The 27,546-nt window shown below is 37.2% G+C and overlaps 1 protein-coding gene across 5 annotated transcripts in view; it reads right to left on the bottom strand.

Annotated features, from left to right (window-relative positions):
* CDH8 (cadherin 8) overlaps window positions 1-27,546 on the bottom strand; it is a 380,574-nt gene that overhangs the window by 42,120 nt on the left and 310,908 nt on the right. For all 5 annotated transcript variants that reach the window (XM_029203542.1, XM_029203559.1, XM_029203577.1 and 2 more), the window contains one exon: window positions 20,378-20,495. In XM_029203542.1, coding sequence (XP_029059375.1) covers window positions 20,378-20,495 — 118 coding nt within the window. The remainder of the gene's footprint in view (window positions 1-20,377; window positions 20,496-27,546) is intronic.

Genomic DNA, 27,546 nt, shown 5'->3' with positions numbered 1-27,546 from the left:
ATGGAAAGAGTAGAGTATGCATATACCTTGTTGGCTGTGCCAGAATCACCCTACACCCTGGAAGAAAAAGGTGTGGTTGCATGTGTGTGTATGCACACGTGTTGAATTGTGTACTGATGTTGTAAGCTAAGAAGAAAAACAACTGGTCTTAAAAGGAGAATAAATCCTGCTTTCCCCTAGATTTACCAAAGTCACAGTCTAAACAATTATAGCAAAATGTCTTTAGAAGCCACCCTTCCCCTGGGGGAGAAAAATAGAAGAAATAGCGAACCCTACTGCTCTGTAGAATTTTTTTTTTAATCTGGAGAAAATTGGTGCTGAATAATGAGTAGGTTGTTTATAGATTTTCTCTTTTGCAAAAACGTCTGCAATAATTCTTCTCTCCGTAATTATGCTCCCAGCTAGTCCCCTCTTACATGGAATCTGGACTTTACCATGTGTCGTATTCTGGCCAATGGGACGACAGAAAACATGGCCCAGTATTTGGTGCTTGCCCTTTTCTCCTACACTTGGGTGTCCTGTAACCAATACCTTGTGAACAGGTATGAACTGGCCTTCTGAATGATGGGACACACATTGTTAAATCATCTCTATTGCTCAGCTAACATTCAGTCAATCATCACATATGTTTGGAAGCCGTGTTATATCATCCAGTCCCAGCTGAGCCAGCCCACATAAGAAGAATCACCCAGAAGATCCATAGAATCATAAGAAATTTTAAAACGTGATTGTCTTAAGCTGCTAAGTTGTGGGTTAGTTTGTTACATGGAAAAACCAACTGAGGGCTTCCCTGGTGGTGCAGTGGTTAAGAATCTGCCTGCCAATGCAGGGGACACGGGTTCGAGCGCTGGACCAGGAAGATCCCACATGCTGTGGAGCAACTAAGCCCGTGTGCCACAACTACTGAGCCTGCGAGCCACAACTACTGAAGCCCACGTGCCTAGAGCCTGTGCTCTGCAACAAGAGAAGCCACCCAATTAGAAGCCCGCACACCACAACGAAGCCAAAAAGAAAAAAGAAAAAGCCAACTGATAAAGAAATAGGTACTTTAAAAAGGAGTTATGGTAACAAAAATCTAAAACACATAGCATTGGCTTTGGGACCAGATAGGTGCAGAGGCTGAAAAAGAAGTCAGGAGAATTTTAGGAAATGCTGAAAAACGCAGCAAGAAAACTATTAGATTCTTAGTGGAATCCATTAAAGTCATGAGGAAAATGCTATAGCAAACTGGTAGTCAACCAGTTATACTGTGGTCAATCAAGTTGTATAGTAGACAAAAGTTTATAAAATATCGATAGTAACAGAAAAGGTTTTTTTAAAAATCCCCTAATTAATTTGTAGACTTTGGTTAAGAAATCTTCCAGACAAAATGTTAGAAGTGTCAATTGGCTTCTTTTAGTGAAATATGATACAGTACAGGAAAAGAAATATGAGCTAAAACAAAACAATAATAACAAAAAATAAATATTCATTCTGTAAGCATTGTTTAATGCAGTTTTGAAATAGAAGGCTTACTGGGTTGCACAATAAAACTGTTTCTTAATTAATGTCTATCAAACAGTAGAAGAGTTTCAGAGTATAAAGTGACCTAGAGTAGAAGTCAGCAAACTATGATGATGGACCAAATCCAGCCTGCCACCTGTTTTTCTAAATAGATTTATTGGAACACAGACATGCCTATAGTTCATGTATTGTTTATTTGTTGGTTTCTCACTAGAAAGACAGAATCAAGTAGATGTGACAGAGGGCATAAGACCCACAAAGCCTTTTTTATCCCTTTATAGAAAAAGTTTGCCAACCCCTCTCATGGGGTAAAGATCAAATAGAGGGTGAGACTGCCCTTTGTTAAGACATCTAAAAGATTTAAGATGGTACCTCACAGACCAACTTGACTAGAATTTAAGAAAATCTTTAGGGCAGTGTCTTAAAGTAGACTGATATACTGAAAAAAAATAGACATTTCTCAAAAAGAATAATAGATATGGCTTTTGGAGACATGGACTGGACTCATAGGAAACGTACAAAGTATTAAAAGATAATTTTATGATAAATTAGGAGTTTGGCATTAAAATATATACACTACTATTAATAGATAACTAACAAGGACCTACTATATAGCACAGGAAACTATACTCAATATCTTATAATAACCTATAATGGAAGAGAATGTAAAACATATATATATATTTTATATATATTCAGTTATATATATATATAACTGAATCACTTTACTGTACACCTGAAACTAACACAACATTGTAAATCAACATATATTTCAATAAAAAAATTTTAAAAAAACATTTTATAGTTGAAAGCATCATCAACATGGATAAAATTGACTTAACAGTTGTAATTAAAAAAGAAGTCTCAGATACCCAGCAGATGAGAAAGATACTGAGCTGAAAATATGCAATACTTCTTGTAGAAAACAAAGGATTTATCAAGGGATGATCCAAGAACCCAGAGGCAGAGTCAAGAGCAGTGGTGAACAATGAACAAGGCATCATGTACATAAAGTAGAACCTGGCTCATTTCCCACCTTTGGAGCAAGAGGATCTGGCAACAGGTAACCAGGTGGATTTTAGAGTAGCTATGGACCAGTGACTTCTATCTATCTCACATTCCTCCCCTATCTAAATAGTATCTCCAGTCCAGTTATCCTTTTCAAATTTAACCAGATATGTTAGGTATATGGGGGTACAGATAATGTGTCTTTTCAGTTCATAGTCTCCTGATTGAGAGAAGCTGAAACAAGAATTTCATTTGAATTCAGACCTCTTACAGAGCGTGATTAACTGATTCTATAATTGTAAGAGGTTTTTGGGAGTCCTGGGATAGGAGAGAGCACATATCGAATGTGAGAAGAATATAAAGGATTTTTGGACAGAAGGCAGACAGTAGTAGACAACAGAAAATGGCCACAGGATGTCTACTGCTTTTTCTATCAGAGAGTGGCAACTCTTTTCCCTCTCCCCTAATGTGGGCTGCCCTTGTGACTGGCTTTGACCAAAAGAATGTGCTGAAAGCGACAGGGTATATAAGTCCCCAAGCCCGGGAATCAAGTGAACCTTAAGAATCTGCTCCCCATCTGGGAAAGTGTCTACCACCTGAATCCAGGTTAACCTTCTAGAAGAGGAGAAACCACATGGAATGAGGTTCCAGATGTCCTAGCCAAAGCCCCAGGCAGGCGAGTGAACCACGGTGAGAATAGCTGAGGCCAGCTCAGGCCAGAAGAGATACAAAGCTATAAGCGCAGCAGCACAACTTGCTAATGCACAAAACTGGGATTAAATTAAAGGGTTGCTGCTTTCTGCCATCACAGGGTCACCTTATGAGGAGGCATTCAACTTAGAAATGTTTCTGGAACTCTTTCTGGTTGCATGTTCTAGCTGAATAATAGCGGGGCATCTTCTACATGCCAGGCACTTTACATACATTATCTCTAATTCTTACAATTATAGTGCTAAGCAGTCTATAAATGATAGCTATTATTATGCATCACACTCTGTGGTAAATGCTTTACATCATTATCACATTTAATCCTTAAAATCACTTCTATGATAGGCATTATTAACCCAACCTCACAAAGAAAGCAACAAAAGCATGCAGACCTTAAATAATGAACCCAAACACACAGAGTTAGTAAATGGCAGACCAAGGATTTCTGTTTGGATCTATTATAATCTAAAACCTACTTTCTTTTTACCAGTACTACTCTGTATCTTGGCAGATGGAAATCCTAGGTAGTGAGAGTTCTTTGTCAGGTACATATAAACACCGACAATGGATTATTTTCAACTTTGTTCTCAGACGTGCCTTTCTGGAAGCAAAGGGAAACATCGAAGAAGCTGTCCACACTCCTTAGTGACTTCTTCCAAGAGCAATATTGACTTTCCAATGTCTTTCCCTGGCATGATTCACAACATCAAATGTATCCATCCCTGGAAGGAGCCTTTTGCATCACTGGTTTTCAAGTTATCTCTTGGGTTCTGTCATGTTGGGAGTGATGGGGCGATGGAATGGACAGAGTCTCTGGTCCTGTCTTTCACCTGTTTCAGTCATAGAAACTTCACATCTATGTGTTCTATATAATTACGGTACCTTGAGAAGAATAGCTTAATATAAGAATTCCTCTATTAAAAAAACAATCAAACAAGCAAAGCCAAGTAATTCTGCTTTATGCAGTTTCCCATAGTATAGATGAGACCACTGGGCCCTGAGAGGGGAAGCCATCTTCCAAAGGCCTTCAAAGATAGAGCTATGGTAGAGGTAGAACGCTCAGAAATATTGCCTTTTTTTCCTTATAGGACGTGCTGTGAGGCTGTTAGTAGGTGAAATTCCCAATAATCAATCTTTGGTGTACACAAAGATTCTGTTTAGTGTCCCTTAAGCCCAAAAGAGTTAGCTGGATATTTAAATAATGTATTACCACGGCCTGTATTGAGGATGGGATGATGGATGAAACCAATTCTAGATTCATCAGAATTTTACTTGGGACACCTTTGGACCAGGTCATGGCCGTGTTTAGGCCAGTTCACTTAAATAGTGACCTCTGGGATTAGAGGCATCGCTAAGACATTAGACAGAATGAACTTGCGGACGCTGTCCTGAGCATCGTAGAACGTTTAGCAGCATCTCTGACCTTTTCCCACTAGATGCTAGTAACATCCCACCCCGTCTCAGTTGTGACATATCCAGACATTGCCAAATATCTCGTAGACTACAAGACCACATTCAGTTGTGAACTACTCATTTGATGTAGGCACTAAAATAATTTATTTGATCATCACTTTTTAGCAGTATCCAAAAGAAAACTAAATTTACAATCCAAAACAATAAACAGTATTGCACTTATCATAGAAAGCAAAAACAGAACTTGAGTCAAGACTAATGCAGCTTTTAGAGTGTTTGGTTTTTAACTGAGTTATAGTAACTGAGTTGTGCAGGCACTGAAGTGTTTGTGGATGTTTCAAAATGACCTGCTTTTCATGAACATCAAATTTTTGATCTGCAGAAAAAAATGGATTGATAGCTGATATCAAATTTGATCCAAGATCCTGGATATAAAAAAAAAGTTTTCTTGCTATAAAATTTTAGCTGCGTGTCACTTACATTATATTATGTCACATCTCACAATGACATATTGCAATGTAAGTCACATAATAGACAACTGCAATTCATAACTTTCTGAACAGGGAGAGTCATTCTTTACAGAGAAGCTTCCCAAGGGGAGGGAAGGAATCCCTCTGCTGAGGTCACTCATAGCACTGATACTGCTGGCCTATTTGTGACTTATCTTCTCATCCTGTCTGTACTATTTATTTTTCCAACTTACCTTCCTTTTAAAACGGACCTTCCTTCACATCTTCTGATTGTGATGGAGCTGTCAATCAAGTGGCTTGTCCCCAGTGGAAGGTGGGGACTTACCCAGGCTGAACCAACAGGGATCTCAGGGCTGCTACTAGCCTAAGGTTGCATTTGTGTGAATTAAAATATGTATTCATCTTTTTGAAGTTACAGCCTCACAGAGTTCAAGGGCTTGGTGATGAGATGGTGCCTTTCTAAAAATGAGACAAAGGAGACTGCGCTGGGATCATAGCTTCTCAAGGGAAGTGTGTGCTGGTTTTCAGTTGTCATTCCTCCCAGGGCTGAGGGCCTTGCACAGGGAGCAACTCATACAACTGTAGCCCTGAGAACATTTCATCTCCGTAAATACAGAGAATGGCTTTTGAGTCACATGCTCATCTCCTAGGTCAAACAGGGACCCCATTGTTTTAAACCAGGAATTGATATGAAACCTGGCATAGAGAAGATCTCTCATTTACAAACACCAAGCTGTGAGATCTGTATAGGTCTACCTTGTCTGCAAGCTTTCTTTCCCACTCTTTGGAGAGAATGTACAGGGAAGGCAATATAGCACAGAGAAAGAAAGCAGAGGAATAGTGCTAGGGAAAGACAGGGACCTATAACATCTTTGGGGCACCTGGATCTGGTCATGATAAAAGCCAGTTAAACTCTGGACTTTTTGTTATTTGGGCCAGTTTACATTTCTTGTTTAGGTAATTTGAGTGGGTTCTGTCACCTGTAAGCAAATAAGTTTTTAATAAGCATATGCACTCTCTCCATCTAGTTTTTTTATTTCTTTTTTTCTTTTTAAGAGAAGTAGTGTAAGCTCTTCACAAGCTCTTCTGTGTGAAGCTACATTAAATGCATGCATTCATTCAACAGTTTCTTACATTTTTTTAAATGCAGCCACCATCTATTGCTCTTCCCTTTGAGCCCATGCAATATACTCTAAGGTCACATAGTTTGTTTTTTAAACTCCTTGGAACACTGTAAGTAATGCCTGGATGTACCCATCTTAAGAGGAGACTCGGGCTGAGAAATGCAATACTTATCAAAGTTCAGCTAACAAGCGATGCAGCCCATAGTCAGAACCCAGTCTGGGAGATGGCTTCCCTACCTTGTGTGACTGTCTCTGTCATTGCTCACTTTCATCATTGTTGCTTCTGAGAGTATTTTATGTATTAGAAGCCCAAGGAAGTCACAAATTTGTCGGATCAAGGATAATAGAATCACAGCTGGAACAGCCCATGCTTCCCCTCTTTCTTCCAATTTTCTCTGCATCATAACTTTTTCCCTTCTAAGCCCTCTAAGAAAACAAACTAATGCATGCCGTATATCAAGAGGCTCAGACCCTCACATTGTAATGTGAATGGTCTTGCTTCTGTAAGCCCAACATCCAATGGACTTAAAAAAGTGGAGCTCGCAGGGACCCAGGGAATTGACTAGTAAATTATGGACTCTACCTGCTTAATCTCCACAGTCTGGTTTTGGCCTTGGTTTCCTAAGTTTCCCCGAATCTCCTAACAAAACTGACTGATGACTTTCCTGACATCTTATTTTGTTCTTTTCATCTTTGCCCTCCTATGGAGCCATAGGTACCCATGGAACAAGCACCTTGGCTGGGTGCTACTCTTAAGAAGGAGAGTCACAGGTGGGAACATCTACATCCCTACTAGTGAGAAGTTTTTTTACGTTTTGGAAATTCCTGCTGCCATATCATCCTCACTAATTTGACGTTTCTTATCCCTTTTTGGGATCAGCTTGAGACCTAGGATACATTTCAGGGAAGGTTTTATATAGCTAGTTTAACCCCTTAAGTTCCATTCTTACCTGCTTCCTTCTTTCCTCTTGTAAGGTCCCACCAGCTTTGCTACTTGGTCCACCTGAATTATGGTACTAAAAACCCCGCTACTCTCCTGTTCTCTACCACCTGCTCATTCTCATCACCCTTCTGAGGAGGAAAGGCCCTGATGAGAGAAACTTTATGATGCTAAAACTCCATGTTCTATACTTACAAACAAGACCCAGCACATACTCCAGTAACGTATTTCCAGGAGAATCTTGCACAGCCAAGATTTGAATTTTAAATTCTCATTTTACAATTCCAACATTGGAAATTGTGCTTTGAGAGAAATAAGTAATTCCTTGTTAATGGTGCTTTGCTTATTTTGAAAGACATTGTATTAAGGGATTAAGCAAGTGAGTAATATAATAAAAACGATGACTGCCTTTGGAAATGTGCTTCTTTATAGCTTTTACTTATAAACTTTGCTTATACTCTTTATACGCAGCATTATTTTTGTACTTAGGTTCTTATTCTTTTCCTCCAGTTCTTTTTAGAAGCTAATGTGCTTTTCTTCAGGTTTATTAATCAGAATACCGTATTGATTGCAATATCTGTGAAATATGGGTGTGTATTATAGTTGAGGGCACATTGTATTTAATTGTCAGCTTTTTAGTGGAACATTATTTTTCGTAGCTGGATATAACGTTCATGATACATCTCATTAACAATATATTATATTTGGTGACATTACAGTTTTAAGGCATCAGATTAGAGTTGAGGCTTTCAATCAGAAAAAGGCAAAGATAGTGTGTTGGCCTGATATGGTTTCAGGCCACTATGATTGGCTTATCTCCATTGCAAATGATTCACTAGACTATATTCAGGTATAGGTCCAATGCCCTAGTTTAAGTCCCTACTTTGTTCTATATGAACATAATAACCCTAGAAATATCCAAGGAAGAAAGGATACTAATCTAGGTACCGGTCAAGTATTTATGTGCCCCTAACTTTAGATCATGTAAATGTCACATCCTATTACTAAAAAGTATGTAAAAACTGTTTATGTGGAATTGAAGTACTACAAAAGTCCCATTTCCAAAAAATAGTAAATATTTCTAAATGCTTTTTCTTTCCTTTTAATGCATTTTAGACTCTTTGTATTAAAAAAAAGTTTAAATGATTTATCTGTTCTCTTTGTCCTAATGCATTGTGTATATATTTGAGTGGTTATGTATGATCATTGAATAGGACAATGCAGCAAGATCTTTCACCTTTTTAATTAGACAGTCCTTCCAGATTTTGGCAACATGTTGACTATCAGTCAGTTTTCGTGGCTTTCATTTTTCCATATTTTTATATCATTTTCTATACCTGTATAGAAAGATATCTTTCTATATCTTCACTAAATTTAGGGTGGAAAGTTGTGCAAGACTGAACCAGGTCTATTAGCCCAATACAAGAGTCATTGTTCTCTTCCTAAGCATAGGAAACAAGTGCTTTACTATGTTTCTTAATAACTCAGTATCATTGTAATGAATTTCAAAGACCATTGTGAGGATCAGACACACACAGTCTAGAATCACACCTGGCATGTAGTAGATGCTCACTAAGCAGGAGGCATAATAATTTTTTGTGTAGGCCTGCAATATCTACAGTAAATCATTTGTTTTAATATTCTTTTTTGATGCTTCCGGGTTTTCTGTAACTAATACTGTGACTATCTTCTCTGATGTTTAGCTATTGGTTTCTAACGTTCTATAGTTGGAAAAATGAAAGCACAGGTGTTTGAAAATTATAAATGAAATATCAACAGTTTTACTGAGCAAATGTTCTAGAAGCATAGTGTAAGGCATTGAAAGGCAGCAGGTGCTACTGGTGAGAATGTAGCTTTAGAAGCTTGGTAGCAAGCTGCATTCTGTACCTGGCAGGTCAGTGAGCATATCTGAGTTTCAATTTCCTCATCTGTAAAATGGCAATAACAATACTCACCCTGAATATATATGGTAATAGATAGATATTATGTAAATTATCTGAAATAATAGGTGCTCAATAAATTTTAGCTATTTTTTTTGCAATTTGATATATAACCCATGCAGAGTAAGAAAGTACAGATTTGTCTTAAAATAACCACAGGACTTTTAAAAAATATCCTAAACAGAGATGTAAGCATACTCTCTAATCTTTATAATTATTTTTTATATTTCTCAATGAAAGTTATTTTGTAAGCAATTCTGTTTTCATGGTATGTAATGTTAGATTATTCCTTGAAAAAAAATGTTCTTACAAAATTAAACATCCATTTTAGAATAAATATTTTAGAAAGACAGAAAAGTTATAAAAGGATTAATATAGAGGTATAGGTTTTCTTCTTGTTTCTTGCCTACCCAGTCAAAATGTGAATTTATACAATTACCTGCGTACATTTTACTTCTCTTTCTTTGGGCAAAAAAGATAATGAATTCTAGATAATTGTCTCTTAACCATTCTAAAACTTTCTTTATTGAACTTTAGCCTACCAACATTCATAACAAAGGCAAGTTTTATGTCAACTCAATATGTTTCAGAATATGGCCAAAGTTATTACTTGTTTGTTTTGTTTGTTTGTTTGTTTTGCGGTACACAGGCCTCTCACTGTTGTGGCCTCTCCCGTTGCGGAGCACAGGCTCCGGACGCACAGGCTCAGCGGCCACGGCTTACGGGCCCAGCCGCTCCGCGCGGCATGTGGGATCCTCCCGGACCGGGGCATGAACCCGCGTCCCCTGCATTGGCAGGCGGACTCTCAACCACTGCACCACGGGGGAAGCCCCAAAGTTATTTTTTATTTTTAAGATTTAAAACTGTGCACTGAGAAAAAAAAATTTAAATGTATCTATTACTGATGTACATAATGTGTAGATCATGATGTTTACATCGATTCACTTCCTAGGGCCATTAGTAAACTTTGTGTGCATGCATGAGTGTGTGTGGAAAAACCTCTTCAAAGTGTGAGACGCATTGTTTATCCTATGAAAAGCATCAAGAATCGATGCAGATATAATCAAAATATGAAGAACTACTTCACTAATTTATTTTTGGGAATCAAGCAAACTCTTATGATCATAGAGTTTGTGAATCTCCACAAAATGTCTCACTACATTTTTCTCTTAAAAACATTTTTGGTAATTCCCTATTTCTCCTTTAAGTAAACTATTCATATAGCTGATCATTCTTCCTTAACTTCGACAGGCACCTCTACCCAAAACTGTGTCTTATCTCTGCAAAAGTTAGTTCAAACTCTACCTTTTTGAGAGATTTTTCTGTAAATCAAAACTGAATCCAATAATTAAATACCTTCATAAAACTCTTAACTTTCCTTGTCTCCAGCCTTAGAAGATAAGCAAGACTTACCAATTCTGAACTATTGGAATCATGTATCATACATGATTGAGTTATTTTGATGTAGGGGAATAATTTAATTCTATAACATGTCCAGAAACCTGCTCAATGAGTTATATACAACCTATAATATTGTAGAAGCATATCTTTTAATAATACTATCCAGTATTTTAATGTGGATGAGATTTGGTACAATAATTTCTAATGTAAAGATCACTTCCATTTGCATTATTTCTTTTGAAGGTTGATAAAGACAAAATACATAGAGTATCTAAGTTCAGGTACTGCCCTTGACATTTATCCTACATTCTTTCATTTGCTCATCCCAGCAATTTTGTTTTGACATAGTTAAACACGGTCTGTTACAGAAAGTTAAAAGCCTTGTCCAAAGTCACATCTTCGTTAATTGGTGGATGTGGGATTTGTCTGATTTCAAAGTTTGTACTATTTCTCCTAATACCATGGGTTTGCACGCTCAGTATGTTAGAATAGATGAGTCCTTAGCTCCCAGCCCTAACCTATTCATTTTGTGTGAGAGGAAACAAGTCCAGGGAGAAGTATATCACAGTGTGACCTTGATGAAACTAGCAATGCCTGTCTGGCCAAATGAAAGCAGGAAACTCAGAGAAGGATGATTGTGTTCAGCACACCAGGCACCATATCACCCTTTTTTCAGACTGCTTTAAGATAAACAGCCTTCAAAAGTCTGAGAATAATATACTCAAGCAATAGAGAGAGGAAATTCTAGTAGGCAGTCTACTAGGATGAAAGCAAAGGCAATGAGTAAACCAAAGAGGTCCAAGGACAACAATTACTATCTTCCTTTACGAAGTGCATCAGCACATTCATTCTGGTGGCAGCTTAGGGAACAGAACAGGCAACAGATAGAAAATGAATCCAACATGATGTCCTGAAATCAGTACAATACCATCCTCTAGTTGCCAGGGGCCCTCAATAAACATTATACTACATTGAAAGTTAGCTAAAACATGTTAACTGACAGGTCTCTAAACCAGCTGTGCATAGCAACTGGAAAAGGCATGAACTATTTACAGGGAGACTTGGACCAAAACTAGAATGGATTCTAATAAACCTGCAAAAATAGAATCATCAGCCCCAGCTCACAGTGCTACAGCACAAATTGCAGTGATGACTGTGGATCGCTGTGAATTTGGAAAGAGCTCACCAAAATTATTTGACTCTGCAAGCAGAAAAGCATTAAAGAGTATATAGTTCAGCATAGTTTGTCTAAGCTCAGGAATCACGAGGACACCAATCTGAAACTCACAGGAGAACCATGAGTTCATGAGTACAGATGTGTGTCACCACCCAGATCAGCCAAATGCTTTGTAAAGATGGGAGAGATGGAATCTAGGAGAACCTAACTCTTTATATAGAACTAGTTTCACAAGTTGGGTAAGATTTAAAAGGGAACATTGTTTATGACAGTATGGAAACTAGAATGTGTGATCATTCCTCCTCATATCATAGTATTTTGCAGGCTAGCCTGTGAATTTCTCCACTGTATGACAAAAAGCCATGTTAAATTATAGCTGTTCTCTCTGAGAATTCAAATTAGTATAAGACTGAGTCCTAAGGAGAACAAAAATACTCTGTACAGGACAAAAACAGTGTATATTTGATTCACTGTTTTATTTTGAATTTCCAAAGTAGTGCCTTGCACGTGGTAAGCACTAAATAAATAGGTATTGAATGAATATGAGTGAATAAAGATATGGTGTGTTATCAATAACCTCAGAGGACAGTGGAGGAGATACTCCTTGACTCAAGACAGATACTCGTGTCTACCTTAGCAGTTATCACAGTCCTGCAAGAGAAAAGCAAATCAAACTTCACAGAAACCGTTAAGCACTCCATTGCTCTGCTCACAGATGAGGGGAACCTGGGTTGTTAGGAATGACTAGAAATTAGCTAGATGGAAAATAGAGGGAGCAGAGGATGTATATTGCAGACAAAAGGAAGGGATATAAAAAACATAATTGGTTTTGCGTGTTCAACCTAAAGGATGTATGAGACAGGAACAGGGTAAAAGGGAGAGAGTGATGGAAAATAAAGTTGGGGTGATAGATGTCTCTCGTCGTTGCCTTTTTAAAGCACACTGCTATTGATTTTTAAAACATACATTTGAAGTCTCTGTATCTAGTATCTAATATCTTCATAATCTGCCTATTTACTAAGGCACTACTAGCTCAAAAATTATATCATTCTATCAACTCTTAAATATCCCATTTGCCAATATATAGAGAGCTATATGCAATTGGATCAAGTCCTGTGGAAACCTACAATTTTTAGGTACTCTTTATTTTTATCCATTGATTATGTTATGGTAATGAGGGTTATATCCAAAGAACAACTTAAGTTACCCAAATACTCTTCTTTCCCATTTCTCCTTTCCCCCCTGCTTTACTCATGGTCAGTGTTTACCAGTAGGTTCAATTATTGGCCTTTCAGGTAAGGGACAGTTGAACAGCATGTAACTACTTATCACCCCAATCCTTATTTTAGGTTCCTTTTTAATATTTTTGTTTGTTACATTGGGTGAATGAAAGAGGCTTAGGGGGCTCACAAATTTGTAGAAGAAGGAGAGAAAGAGAGGAAGGAAACTAGTATTTATTGAGTGCCTTCTATTTACGAGACACTAAACTTAGCACGTTTTTATGTTTTTACTTAAATTAATATTTTCTTATACAAAACAACATAGGGATAATTATTACTTTCAGTTTATAGATAAAGGCTCAAGGTTATTCAGTGATTCATGCGAGTTCTCACAGTTCATGTTCAGAAGCGCTAGGATTCAAAACTAAATATTATTAACCAGGAAGCTTGTGCTATTCTGTATTCCACAAGGGCTCTCTCTTTTATCCTTCATTCTAATGCATCCCAAGTCAACTTTTTACATGTTTATCTATGCAAGTGTCCCCTTTACTGTTTCCAAATTATTTCTCTGCCTTCTCTATACACTTTAATAAACTGAAGGATCCAAAGCACATGGTGTGATATTCGGGTCACATCCCTAGACAGAATGCCACATATGCCTAATGTTGTGTCTATAAAGTGCTCAAATTAATTCAAAATGCAAACTTCTGGGCGGAAAAGAGATGAAATGATTGTCAACTACATTTAATACTTTTTTAGAAAAGGAAAATTTGCATAGACTGACAGCTCATTTTGTTTCCACATCCGATTTTAATATCTGGTTGTTCTTACCAGAGGACAGTCATGTTTATTTGGCACACACAAAATCCCCAGGCCTATTTTCATGCTTGCAAATAGATGGTAAATCAGTAAATAACATTATTCTTTAATGACACAAACAACAAAATAGTCCAAACAAGATTTGATAAATTCAAAAAAAAGTTCTCTGAGTAATTCTTTTTACTTCCCCTAATGTTCAATCTATTCCTTTATCGTTCTATTTTTCTTTTGAAGCAAAAGTCTCAGAAAGCAAAATTCTCAAAAAAAAAAAAAGTTTCTATGCCATAAGGTATCTTTAAGATAACTGAGATAACTTCAAGATAACTAACCATGTGCCCATGTGTCTCCTCGTTTTTCTTTCAAAAATCCTCAGAATTAGAATTCTCTGTAAGAACCAGAAAAGATTGCTAGCAAATTGACAGCAAAGCTCTGAATCAGCTCATAACTTTGAATAGCATATGGACAACAACACATATGAGCATATGCCGTGTATCTAAATTACATCCATAGGAGTCAGCAATCTCAGGACTAAATTGTGTTCTATAACATACACTGAAAAATAGATACTGTGCTGTGCTATGTCTGACCAGAGCAATAATTTTAGGATTTTCAGTTTTTGCAAAGGAAATTCTTAGTTTCTGTGGGTACTCTTGAATTATGATTTTAAAAAAAGCAAACAAACATACAAAAAGGATTCTGAGACGATACAAAATAACAAGAGTTTTCTAAAAACTACTTAAGCGAAGAAAATCTAGTTTTCTGAACCAAGCTATACAGTCACACTCAACTCAGAAAGTGGAAGTACAGATCTGTTATCTATTTTTCTTAGCTTGCACATCATCCTTAATTACAGTTTAAACGACAAAATGAAACATAAATGGCTTTTTATCAACGAAACATTGCTGGAAGCATAAACAATAAATTATGAATTACTGAAGCAGAAGCCTTTTTGGATCATGTATGCATAATGCTATTCTGCATATTCGGAATCCCAGTTGGCCCTTCTGTTCCATGCAAATTGAGCACCACCTTTTATGATTTAACACTGAGGAAGAGCACCTTACTTCATATGGGTAAAAGCTAACACCAAATATGAAAGAGACCTCTTATCAATGTTTGATGCTGTGGAAAAGTCTACTATGTGAGCAGAGTAGACAGGGTCACCATGTCTACTGTATGTAGACATGCGTGTATAGTATTCACTACCACACTCAGCCAAGCACACAGTTTTCACGTGATGCTTAGGTATGGTAGCCTGAGAAACCCAATAATAATGAATCCACTGTCACTGAGGGATTGAGGCTTCTTTTTTCTTTTTTTTCTTTTTTTTTTTTTTTTTTTTTTGCGGTACGCGGGCCTCTCACTGTTGTGGCCTCTCCCATTGCGGAGCGCAGGCTCAGCGGCCATGGCTCACGGGCCCAGCTGCTCCGTGCGGCATGTGGGATCTTCCCGGACCGGGGCACGAACCCGTGTGCCCTGCATTGGCAGGCGGACTCTCAACCGCTGTGCCACCAGGGAAGCCCGGATGGAGGCTTTTTAAAGACCACTTGGGGAAAGAGATGTTATTTAGGAAAGTCTTCTGTTAGTTGCAAAGCAACTTGGTGTAATGGAAGAATTTAACGAGACTGGTGGTGTCCAGAAAGAGGACAGTTGGCTTACCAAGGTCCTCTTTGCTGTGTGGATAATCAAGGAAGGCTTTTCAGGTCTAATTCAGCCCAGATGGGGCAGAGGGACTCTGCCTGCCTGGAAACCTAAATCCTGAATACAGGAGAGGTGTGCCTGAGGATTCAGCTGGAGAGAGGATGGAGGGCTGAGGATCAGCTCTGGCTGGCTTGGAACGTGGGAAACCCACTTCCACTTTCAAGAAGTAAATTTTAGTTTGGGGACAAGAGGCGTCTGAATTAAGTTGACATTATTCAAAAAAGCAAAGGAAGACTCTAATTTTCCAGCTTATACAAAATGATTCCCACAGAGTCTGTGTGTTGGGAGGTTGTGGATGATTTAAAACAACTTGATATGCTAGAATGGAATGTCATCTTAACAAATTGGAAATTGGGATTAGCCATTTTATGGAGAAAGCTTAGTTTAATATTGGCAAAGGAGAGAGAGAAAAAAAAAAAGCCTGCATATTTAAAACCAGGTCCAGGAATCCCAGCTATTTCGTGGCTGGTAAATACTTTCATTCTTTCCCCACCTTCTCATCTTCCTATTTTTTTCCCTTTTATGTTTCTATGATAATGCCCTTTAGACTGCAATACATTGCAATGCGTACTAGTAAGGATCATTAGTTTCACAACTACCAGTGAGGCCAATTTCAGAACTACTGTACAACATTCAAAAATCAACAGTTATAGCTGCAAAGGGACCTGGTTGAGAATGATAAGCCATCTCTTCCATGAAGAGATGGAAATTTAGGAATTAATGGATTCACATAAATAGGATCTTGTCCCATTTCATGATGAGTGATTTTCTATGTGCCAGACATTGGGATAATAGCTGTCTAAGCCCTCGGTTACCCATATCCATCAAAGCACACCTAAGGGGTAGATAGGCAGTATCTGCTATTACAGATGATGAAACTGAGGCTTAAAATAACTTGCCTGTAGTCAGTATTCCCACAAGGGATATTTCTAGAGGATAAAAAGACATGAAACACATAGTGATTGAAGTTGGCCATTGAGCTGAGATGGAAACCCCACCAAACAAAACATGAATTATACTCTAAACAGGTAACCACGGAATGGATATTGAGATAACCCAAGACACACTTATTTCAAAGCTCTAATCACCATCTCCATTATCTGAATTAATTATCACAATCATGCCTTTAGAGTGAGGTTCTTGTTAATAGAATTTTGGTTAAAAAAGAGTCATCAAGAGGAGAAAATAAAAAATATTAGTGTCATCAGATATTCTGGTTCCCCTCTGTCTTTCCTTAAGCCTAATCAAGCTATAACTAAGGCCAAGTCTATGTCTTTCCTTCCCACAGACCCTCTTTAGGGGAGCGTTTTATGTTTATCCTTATTTCTCTATACATGTGATTCAAATATTTCAGTATAAAACATGAAGACTCCCATTTCTCCAGCCTGCTTTCTGGCAATTTCAATCAAATCTTTTAACTGCAACGTGCAGGCTGGCGAAGATCATGTTTCTGCCGACCTCACATTTTCTGCATGCAAGAGATTTCTGTATCTGGAAAAGGTTCATTTATCTTCCCTGACTTGTTAATATGTAATTGCCGAGTATCTTCTGTTTTCACAATTAGAATGGAAGCCACTACTGAAATGCTGTCAGTCAAACTCCTTTTGTTTATAAATTCATCCAACTGGAAGATGAAGAAACCGATGTCTGAGCTGTATAATTGAGAAGATTCAAGGCGTTGTGGTTGTTTGGTGTGTACATGTGATGTGAGTGACTCATCACATTTTTTTTTTTTTTTTGCGGTACGCGGGCCTCTCACTGCTGTGGCCTCTCCCGTTGCGGAGCACAGGCTCCGGATGCGCAGGCTCAGCGGCCATGGCTCACGGGCCCAGCGGCTCCGCGCGGCATGTGGGATCCTCCCGGACCGGGGCATGAACCCGCGTCCCCTGCATTGGCAGGCGGACTCTCAACCACTGCGCCACCAGGGAAGCCCTCATCACATTTTTGACCTTTGTTTTCACCTTTACCTGTATTGAAGTTTGCTTTCCTATTCTGGCAGAAATATAATTCTCATATATTCAGAAAGAGAATTATTTATGAAATCACTCAACTGTATAGGAGACAAGAGACAGTTAATTTCTATCTCATTTTGTTTTTGATTATGAATTAGTCAGCTGAAAATTGCAGAAGGACCAAGCTGTATGAGAGAGGAGAATGATCACAGCAACTTCGAATTGAAAGACATGCTGCAAGTTTCTTAGAAAATGCCAAATACTGAAACCATCTCCCTTAAAGATCCAATTAAAAAGAGGGTTCATCCACCTATCAATTATGGCTTTGAATGTATTGGCTGTCTCAAAATATTAACCTTCATCTACTGGGCTAGGACTTGTAAATCATGACGTTCTCAGTGGAGAAACATCAGCTATTGACCATTTTAAAGTCCATCTGAAGAAGGAAAAACAATTCTGAATATGAGTTTATCATTTGATTCTCTCACGTTTCAAACATAAAATATACCATAGTTTTAAAATAAATAATGTCTAGTATTTGAATTTTTTTGGTTGTTTTGTGTTCTCTCTTCATTAATAAGGAATGAGTAACAGGCTCACAAGACAACATTTTATCTACATTCTTATCAGTATATCTCCACCATTTTAAACCTGACAACTTCTTTCCATTGCTTTGTTTCTAAATGTTAAGAGGAGACAAACTGTGTTTTTTTCCTACTTTCATGGAAACTATCCAGATGCCAAAAAAGTGAAACAAAACTCCTGCATTTCTGATCCAGGAAAAGGGAGATAGAGTATAAACTTGACATATCTGTTCCAGAGACCTGTGTTCATGATTAATTCTATGGAGATGTTGAATATTTAGATCCTAAATCCAAAATCACAGAGAACATATGTCCTAGTTTCCACAAGACCGTCCTGGTTTATGGTGTTTCTAGGCATAAATATAAATAGCAACCCCTTTCACATTAAAAAAAATCCCAGTTGGGACAATATATGGTCACTTTTTGCAAAATAAATCAACACATAATTTTAAATAAACAGTCATGGCACAGAGAGTGTTCTTTCTGTCCATTTTGTGATACCTAGCTTGTTTTTTTGTAATTATTTCACACACACACACCTGTGAGGTAAGTCAAAACTTAAATCCTATTTTCTAGTTTCAAGATAAAACAGATAATCCACATGCCTTTAAATATTCTACTACAGGGTTTATTGAAATGTGTGTTGCAGCACGAAGAGTTTTCCTAGGTGTACAAACTTTTACTTTGTACTAATTCTAAAAATTAGAGAAAACACTTGAAATTCATCCACTGTAGGACTAAAATCTCCTCTTTAAAGGGTTTAGGGCATAATAAATATAGTACAAAACTACGCTTTCACAGGCACCCAGTAACTACCTCTCATTCATCCAGCATATGTTTACACAGTGTCTTTGACGGGCCATACCTGTAATGGGCACATCTTGAAATTGCAGAATGCACAGAAAGCACCAAGGATCGCAGACCTTTGGGATGGGAAAACACTTCTTCCCAGAGAATCTTTAAATGTAGGGCATTTGATATGCAAAGATAATGACTAGTACCTATTAGCTCACAATCAAAGTAAGCACGGCTCACACTTCTGCACAGACTTTCAGCTCAGTTTGGAATTGCCGAGGGGGCTCTCATCTTAGGCGTGGTCACGGGGCTTCCACAAAATAAGAAATGTTGGCAGCGTTATCCAAAAAACAAAGACAATGTACTTGGATTAGAGCTCCTAATTCAGGGAGGCTAACACATGTAACTCCTCTATTGAGGAGAAAGATCAAGATTTCATTTCCTTAATGTTTATAATAGTGGAAGCCAGCTGAATGAGTAATATCTATATAATAGCTTTCTCATTTCCTTTTCTGTGATGCATCCACTTTATCAAAGCATCCCCAAAGAACTAAGTAGCATCTTGTTAAAGGGTAAGGCCAGAATATATTTAACAAGAGCCATAAAATGTTATTTCACTTCATAAAGGAAGTTTTACCAAAACTCACTACCTCCTTGAAACAGAACAGAGAAAATGAACCAAATGTCATGAGCCAAATTTTACTCTTCAGATTGAGCATAGTTTTTATATAGACCATTCATAAATCTAAACAAATGCCTGTAGTAAAGCCAGAAGACAGCCCCAGATGATACATTTATTCTGCTAATCATTCTAAAAAAGCTGAAACTAAGGCTTAAATACTTCTGAGCCAAAATAGACAGCTAAAAATCCTTGTTAAATGTACAGCAGCTTAGTAAAGAAAAACGCACAGATGAGATAGACTTTTTTTAAATGATCTATGACCTTCATATGTAATAGACAAGAGTTAAGGGAAATGGTTAATCCGAGCTTGGTTCTCAAGAAATAATGAAATGGATTAAATATTTTCTGTGAGTAAAAGACTTAACAAGAAAATCAGTTCATATTAGCTCCAAAATAATACTAATAAGGAGTGTCCTTCAAGAAGGATTTTCTGATCTAATTGCTATTGTCAAAGTTGGTACAGGCTTAAAACAAATACCTCTAATGTGTACCCACAAACCAGATGAAATTAGAATAGGCTTTCCCTAAAGACTTGGTAAACATTCAATTAAAACTTAACAACTGCAAAGTATAAGCCAGCCCCTCCTCTATCAGATATCTCGGTATAATGTACTTGGATAACATCAGATATCTCAGTAAAATTACTGGAACTTTCACAGGGGTTAAGTCTTACTGTCCATTTTTTTTTTTAAAGTAAGGTGATTGAGGTATTCCCCGGGATAAAATTAACTTGCATTGCACATTCACAATTCCCTTATCTATTGTTTCAATATTGGAAAGAGGAAGTGATGTAATTACCATGCCTTTAGGCTGATAAGCTAAGTTTCAACTGCTCATAGTGAAGAAAAATTATTTTACTGATATTTTCAGTCAAATTATGAAATCACATCCTATTTTCCAATGTATATTCTACCCTGTTTCACAATGCTAATGTATTTACCTTCATTTTTCTTGATGGTAAAATTCGGATTGTTGACCATTTCTGGAAGAAGGCTGTATAAGAAATAATGTCCGTTTTTGGGCTCATCTTTGTCCGTGGCACTCACTGTTTGAATGACCTGTAACATAAAACTTGACGTCAGCACTTCTGATGACATCAGAGGGCTTGCACTGCCTTTAAAAGCTGAGTGACATTCCTTTAGTAGAGTGATACTTTGGTCCAAGGAATATTTTTCAGTTTTCTAAGTTGTTATGGACGGTTCACACCAAGAATAAGGAGAAACATTCATCACTTTAAAACTAGCTTTGATATAAGCTGATGAAAATTAGGGTCATTACTTTTGTGTCCACTTGGTATCTGTGGCTTGAAATGGCAAATTTAAGGGTATTTGAAAATTCCACTGGGCAATTACAGGCTTCTTTCCACTTTGAGTATGTACGGGCTTCAAGAATGAAATCTGGAATTGTTACAGTGATTGTAGTGTGGCTCTTGGGAGGATGTTGGAGGTAAAGTACTTAAATCTTGAATCCTCACAACTCCTCTTTCATTTTACTCATTAGGTTACAAGTGTTTGCAAATAGAATGTTCCTCGGCACAAACATCACTGCCACAAACCTTTCTGAAGAGTTGCATCTCTTCCCTCCCAATAATGAATACTGTTTTTAAAGCTAGTGGATAACACATGCAAACAATGCTTTGGAGTGTATCCTGAGATGAATAAATTATAGGGATTAGAAGAATTACCACCGTGCAGAGAACTGTTTGGATAGATACACATACTCAGAATTGGTGCCAGTTGAATGTGCTTATTTCATTTGCAAAGCTGCATTAACTTAGTGCTAAGTTGTTCCTTGGGATGTCAGAGAATTAGCTTAATAATTCATATTTATGAGTCTGTGATATTAATAACTTCCATATGAAACACTGGGCAACAGCTAATGTAAAAATTATAGCTTAAATTACTACTGTAAATAGTTACAACATAATTTCTACCAAAAAAAAAATGCCTATGAAGCATGACAGTCAAGGGTATAATCAGATTTACCATAAAAAATTAACAGGGAAATACTCTCAGGTTTGTGAAATTTAGAGAATTATGATGCCTAATGTTGTGTCAGTTTAAACAATTATGTGCCACTGAACTTTGTCAGTGTCATTAAAGAGAAAAAAATGGATCACTTTGTGAGAAAGAGACATCATTGCCTTGTAACTTATCACCTAAATCAGATATCACCACAATTTAAGAACATTTTCAATAGCTGTGAAGTTTTGCATTGTTATCACCCACATGCTATACGATAAGCAGTGCATCAAGGTTATTTGGGGCATAAATGAAATAACTTCTCTCATTTTCTATTTCTCCATTTTTGTAAATGGAACATATTCCTACTTTGTAGGTGTTTTACTCTTGTTAAAGACCTTGTGAAATGTCTTATAATTGTACTTAGCTTGAGTAACAATATAACAAAAAATAGCACAAAATATAACTCATGGTGGAGACAGTGAGATAGTCATTAAGTTGACGGACTCTGAAATAAAGCTGCCTTGACAGAAGTCATAGCCTTATCCTTTACTCATTGCATGAAATGGAGGGATTTACTTAACTCTTTGAAACTCAGTATTCCTAAATTTTAAATAAAAGAATACTTTTCTCATAGGGTCGTTTTAATTCTTTATGTAAATTCATGTCAATCTGTTAATACAGTGTCTGGTTCCTAGTAACTGTTCAATGAGTATTAGTCATCATCATTATTATTTATTATTTTTTGTTAAGGTCACTACCATTTATTCATGACATAGCACATTGATAAGTGTAACAACTTAGATGTTACACAAACAGGGGCCTCGCTTCCATCAGATTAGTTGGGAAAGCAATTATATTTACTATATCTAAACAGCTAGCTTATTTGCCTTGACATTTAGGTGCAGAGAGATTCCTTGGGCTTCTAGTTTTATAAAGAAGAAAGACTTAAAGTACAAGGGAAAAAACTGTGAAATACAGATGAATCTTTTATAGACAACCTACATGTACAAATATTTAACAGAATAATTTGACAAGAGCCTTCTTTTAGGCAGTTATGAAGAACAAAGGGGGAAAAGTTACTTGTGAACACATGTAGCATCGTCTTCTCCCTTTACCCAATTTTGTTTCAAAAAGACTTCTAGGGCTTCCCCGGTGGCGCAGTGGTTGAGAGTCCGCCTGCCGATGCAGGGGACGCGGGTTCGGGCCCCGGTCCGGGAGGATCCCACATGCTGCGGAGAGGCTGGGCCCGTGAGCCATGGCCGCTAAGCCTGCACGTCCGGAGCCTGTGCTCCGCAGCGGGAGAGGCCACAGCAGTGAGATGCCCGTGTACCAAAAAAAAAAAAAAAAAAAAGACTTCTGTTCCCAAGTGCACCTGTTGAAGAAATCATTCCTGAAGTGTGTGAGCACATGTGAAGAAAAAGAGCAAGCAAAGAAAGGATGTCTCTACAGTGGCTGTATCAATTTACATTCCCACCAACAGTGCAAGAGGGTTCCCTTTTCTCCACACTCTCTCCAGCATTTATTGTTTGTAGATTTTTTGATGATGGCCATTCTGACCGGTGTGGAGATTCCTTAAAAAACTAAAAATAGAACTACTATATGACCCAGCAATCCCACTACTGGGCATATATCCTGAGAAAACCATAATTCAAAAGAGTCATGTACCACAATGTTCATTGCAGCTCTATTTACAATAGCCAGGACATGGAAGCAACCTAAGTGTCCATCGACAGATGAATGGATAAAGAAGATGTGGCACATATATACAATGGAATATTACTCAGCCATAAAAAGGAACAAAACTGAGTTATTTGTAGTGAGGTGGATGGACCTAGAGACTGTCACACAGAGTGAAGTAAGTCGGAAAGAGAAAAACAAATACCGTATGCTAACACATATATATGGAATCTAAGGGAAAAAAAAAGGGACATGAAGAACCTAGGGGCAAGACGGGAATAAAGACACAGACCTACTAGAGAATGGACTTGAGGATAGGGGGAGGGGGAAGGGTAAGCTGTGACAAAGCGAGAGAGCGGCATGGACATATATACACTACCAAACGTAAAATAGCTAGCTAGTGGGAAGCAGCCGCATAGCACAGGGAGATCAGCTCGGTGCTTTGTGACCACCTAGAGGGGTGGGATAGGGAGGGTGGGAGGGAGGGAGACACAAGAGGGAAGAGATATGGGAACATATGTATATGTATAGCTGATTCACTTTGTTATAAAGCAGAAACTAACACACCATTGTAAAGCAATTATACTCCAATAAAGATATTTTTAAAAAACACATGAAAAGATGCTCAACATCGCTAAAAAAAAAAAAAAAAAGAGGATGTCTTGTATTCTGGGGTGGGAATCATTTGTAACTAAGAGCATTCTTAACGTGTATTTAACGGATAGAGCTCCTACAAGCAATACCATTTCTAAGTCATCTGCATGAAAAAGACTCATACGTGCTGGCGAGTGAATCTACATGTTACGCTCTCACAACCAAAACAAGAGGCAATAATTTAGCTTACCTGAAGTAAATGAGTATAATTACCTGTCACACCACATCTCAGAAGTTTGGTCTAAATATTACATCTGCAATAAATATTTTTTCCACCATTTATTTAAGTCAGGAAATCTGTTAGACATGCAATTTCTGAGCTTGCTGAACCAAAAAGTCTTGGGACAGGGCCTAGAAATCTGCATTTTAAAGTCTTGTAGGTGATTCTGATGCATGCTTAAGTCTGGGATCCACTCTTTTGAGTCAAGGGAGAAGATTGGTGTCCATAGGTCTCTTATTACTGTTCATTAGAAGAGTTTGTACTGTCAAGTTTACATCAAAATCAGTGCATGATGTGTTGGGAAAAAAGTGATGAAATGGTGAATCTTTAAATTAACTTCCAAATATCCTATGAACTAGCTATGGTTAAGACTTTGGTTTAAACCATTTTTGACACTTCATTTTATTTTAATGCAATGGCCACTGTCTGATCATTTTCTCTGAGAGTAGATGCCTGGTAGATCACTTGAAGGACTTTATGCTATTAAAATGCATTAAGTTACCCATATTTAAAAGGCTGAAATTTTCATTGATGTAATAACATCTGAACACATTTGGCTTTAAACAACAGAAGAAAAAAGAATAGATTTATTCAAGGAAGTGTACCTCCACACAAGCAGATTTTATAGGTACACTGAGTTGATGGCAAATGAAAACTGCATGCATTTCCCACTGTGAGCTACTTTGACATCAGCTGATTTTTAAGTAATTGGACAACTATTTCATGAAAATGATATAAAAATTTCTGAAGAGGTCATAGATTTTTAGTAGTAAATATACAGCATTTAGCTTAAATATTTTCCTTTCTAGCAGTAAAGTTAGGATGCAGTTGAAAAATCTAATGCTTGATAACTTATTGTGGATTAATTTCAAGGGAAGGTAAAAGCTAATATACTTCTCTATCAGAAAAACAAAGCATATCTGAGATCGGGCATAAGGAAATGAATTTCAAGGCCATACTTGAATTTCCATGGGAGCAGACTCTGATCTATTTCTTGAGAGTACTGATTTGAAATCAAATGACCTTTCTAAGCGTAAAACTGAAAAGAAATTTTTTTTTAGAACTGTCGGCCATAATTCTGACTCTTTTTAAACTATTCATTGTTTATCAATAATGCTAAACCTTAGATCGCTTTAATTAATATAGTTTATTAAACATTATTTTAGATTTTTATAGTAACTCAAAAGAAGTTAATAGTAGTAGGTTTCACTGTCATTATTAACTTTTCAAAAGGCAAGCCGCCAACAAACAAACACATTTCTGATTATCTGATCTGTTGACAACCTTAAAACTCTCTTGGAATCTATTAGAATATCCCCTGTGAGTTCCTGTCGTTATTGTTCATTGATTTGTTCTTAGATGATGAGTTGGGTTTTTTCCCCCCTCTCACTGCTATTAGAACAGTGTCTGGCACATAGTAGCTTTTTAATAAGTATTGTCTAAATGAATAAATGAATGGATGAATAAATAATCATGTCAGGCATGTTTTAGCATCACCACTAATTCTTATGTAACTTTGAGAGGTAGGTATGAAGAGACTTATCAGAACGCTAGCGCATCAAAGACATTGTAACATCTGATCCCAAGTAAATTAGGTAACAAACTCCCTACATCTTCCTGCTCCGCATGTCAGACTGCCTCAAAATCTTGTTGGCATTCATATCTTCCTCATGTGTACTTCAGTTAAATTGGGGCTTAGACTTCCAATATTTTGGAGAGTGCATAAAGATGAACTTATCCATTCTTGACATTTATGTTCTTTGCTTTATGGATATTAAGGTTCCCTTTTGATTTCGAAGGTGGTGGAAAGAGAGTGAGTGAGGAGACATCAAAGGCAGTACAGCATAATTTTTGGTTTTCTATTCATTCTTTTGCCTATTATTGATAGTTTGTTTCTGGTTACCAATGTAAACGTTCCTGAAATACTAGCTTCTATTTCTTAGAGCAGTAGTTTTCAACTTGAGGAAGGAAAAGATGATACATGAAAGTAAAATTGTATGAAATCATTTATATATGCACATATATGAAGGAAAAGTCCAGAGCTTTTATCAGATTATCAATGGTGTCCATAACTGAAGGGAACAAAACAAAATAGACTAAGAGCCATCCCCTGAAAGAGCGGTCTTTGCAAATACAAATTTTGTCTACAAGAGAAATCAAGTTATACCAATGATAACTAATTGAAAAAGGAGGACATACAGGAATTTGAGGAAACTATATGAAAACCCACATGACCCAATTATCCTCAGTTATTTCAAAACTGTGTAACATAGTTCAAATTGAGCACTGCTCATATCCATTTAATGGACAGTTCCTGGATACTTTTTTTATAATTTGTAAGGCAATCCAGTTTCTATCAGGATTTTTCTTTTCCTCCCCAAAGTGTTGTCCCATGTCACATTTCTTTGCATGAGTATGTCTTTGTCTTTAAAAAGTATTAGGTGGCTATTTAGAGCATGTATCTTAGGTCTGACCTATAGAAAATACAACAGGAGAATGTAGATTAGATTGTATATGTTTCTTTTAAACACTAAGTGAAGTCCTCAGTCCTCTTGGTAGACATCTGGGGCCTGTGCCTTCATTCATCCACCACAGAACTTCTGACATTTTCCTCAGTTTCGTTCTTTTTCATTCCCTTTCCCTTTACTGTAACTAAGTTAAGGTAAAATGATACAAAGCAAGGACTCTTAAAGGATGTATTTATACAAAGTTTGAATTTTCCAGTTTCTCCTGTTTCTTATTTTCTTTTGCTTGTCTCTGCATATTTCATCTGTATTTTGTGCGTCTCTGAAATGATCAATATTTTTGAAAAATTACTCCATCACTTGCTGTGCTTTGAAAACCTCATTAGTAAAGTCCACAGTTTTTAACATAATTTAGAAGTCTCAACTGCCTTTTTAGTCTTATCTCCTCTCCATCTTCCACTACACAACTTCACAGGAATACTTCCTGATGCCTCATTAATATCATAAACATTACTTCCTAGGCTGAAAATGCATCCTATTGTTTATTCTTCTTAAGCAAGATTTTTCCAGCTGGCTTCCATTTGCCACTAGTTGTATAGTTTTCTCTGAAGGAAATTCAAAAGATCTTATAATCAACTATGTTTGGTAAATGCCCAAGACCATTTGGTTCTAGCCCTTTGGGGATTCATATGTATTTATAAATGCAAGGGGATCTTACAGTGAAACAAAACCAGTAGAAGACAATGTTCTTTAATTTCGTTTAATACAGTTGTTCCCAATCTTATTGGGAAAAACATGCGCGCACACACATACCCAGACACACCACACGCCATACCATATACTGACGTGCTATACCCTAAAAGTGTTTCTCAGGCTGTCACTTTAAGACACGCTACCCTCTAGAATATGAGTCTTAAAGGCCCGGAGACCTCTTTAATCTCCTTTTGAAGGTGTTGTATCTACATAGCTTGGTGGTTATAGCACTAATTCCATTTGCATCTCTGCCCTTCCAGCAATACATCAGCTTCTCTTGGTACCAGATCTTACCCAATTTATGTCACTAACACAAAGCCTAATAAGACTAAAACCTCCTAATAGCTAGTGTCATTTTTACTTTCTTGAAAAAGAC

The sequence above is a fragment of the Monodon monoceros genome, unplaced genomic scaffold, assembly GCF_005190385.1.
Source record: "Monodon monoceros isolate NGI ecotype Baffin Bay Population unplaced genomic scaffold, NGI_Narwhal_1 Super_Scaffold_10, whole genome shotgun sequence".
Classification (NCBI taxonomy): domain Eukaryota; kingdom Metazoa; phylum Chordata; class Mammalia; order Artiodactyla; family Monodontidae; genus Monodon; species Monodon monoceros.
This window is presented reverse-complemented; position numbering and strand designations above follow the sequence as displayed.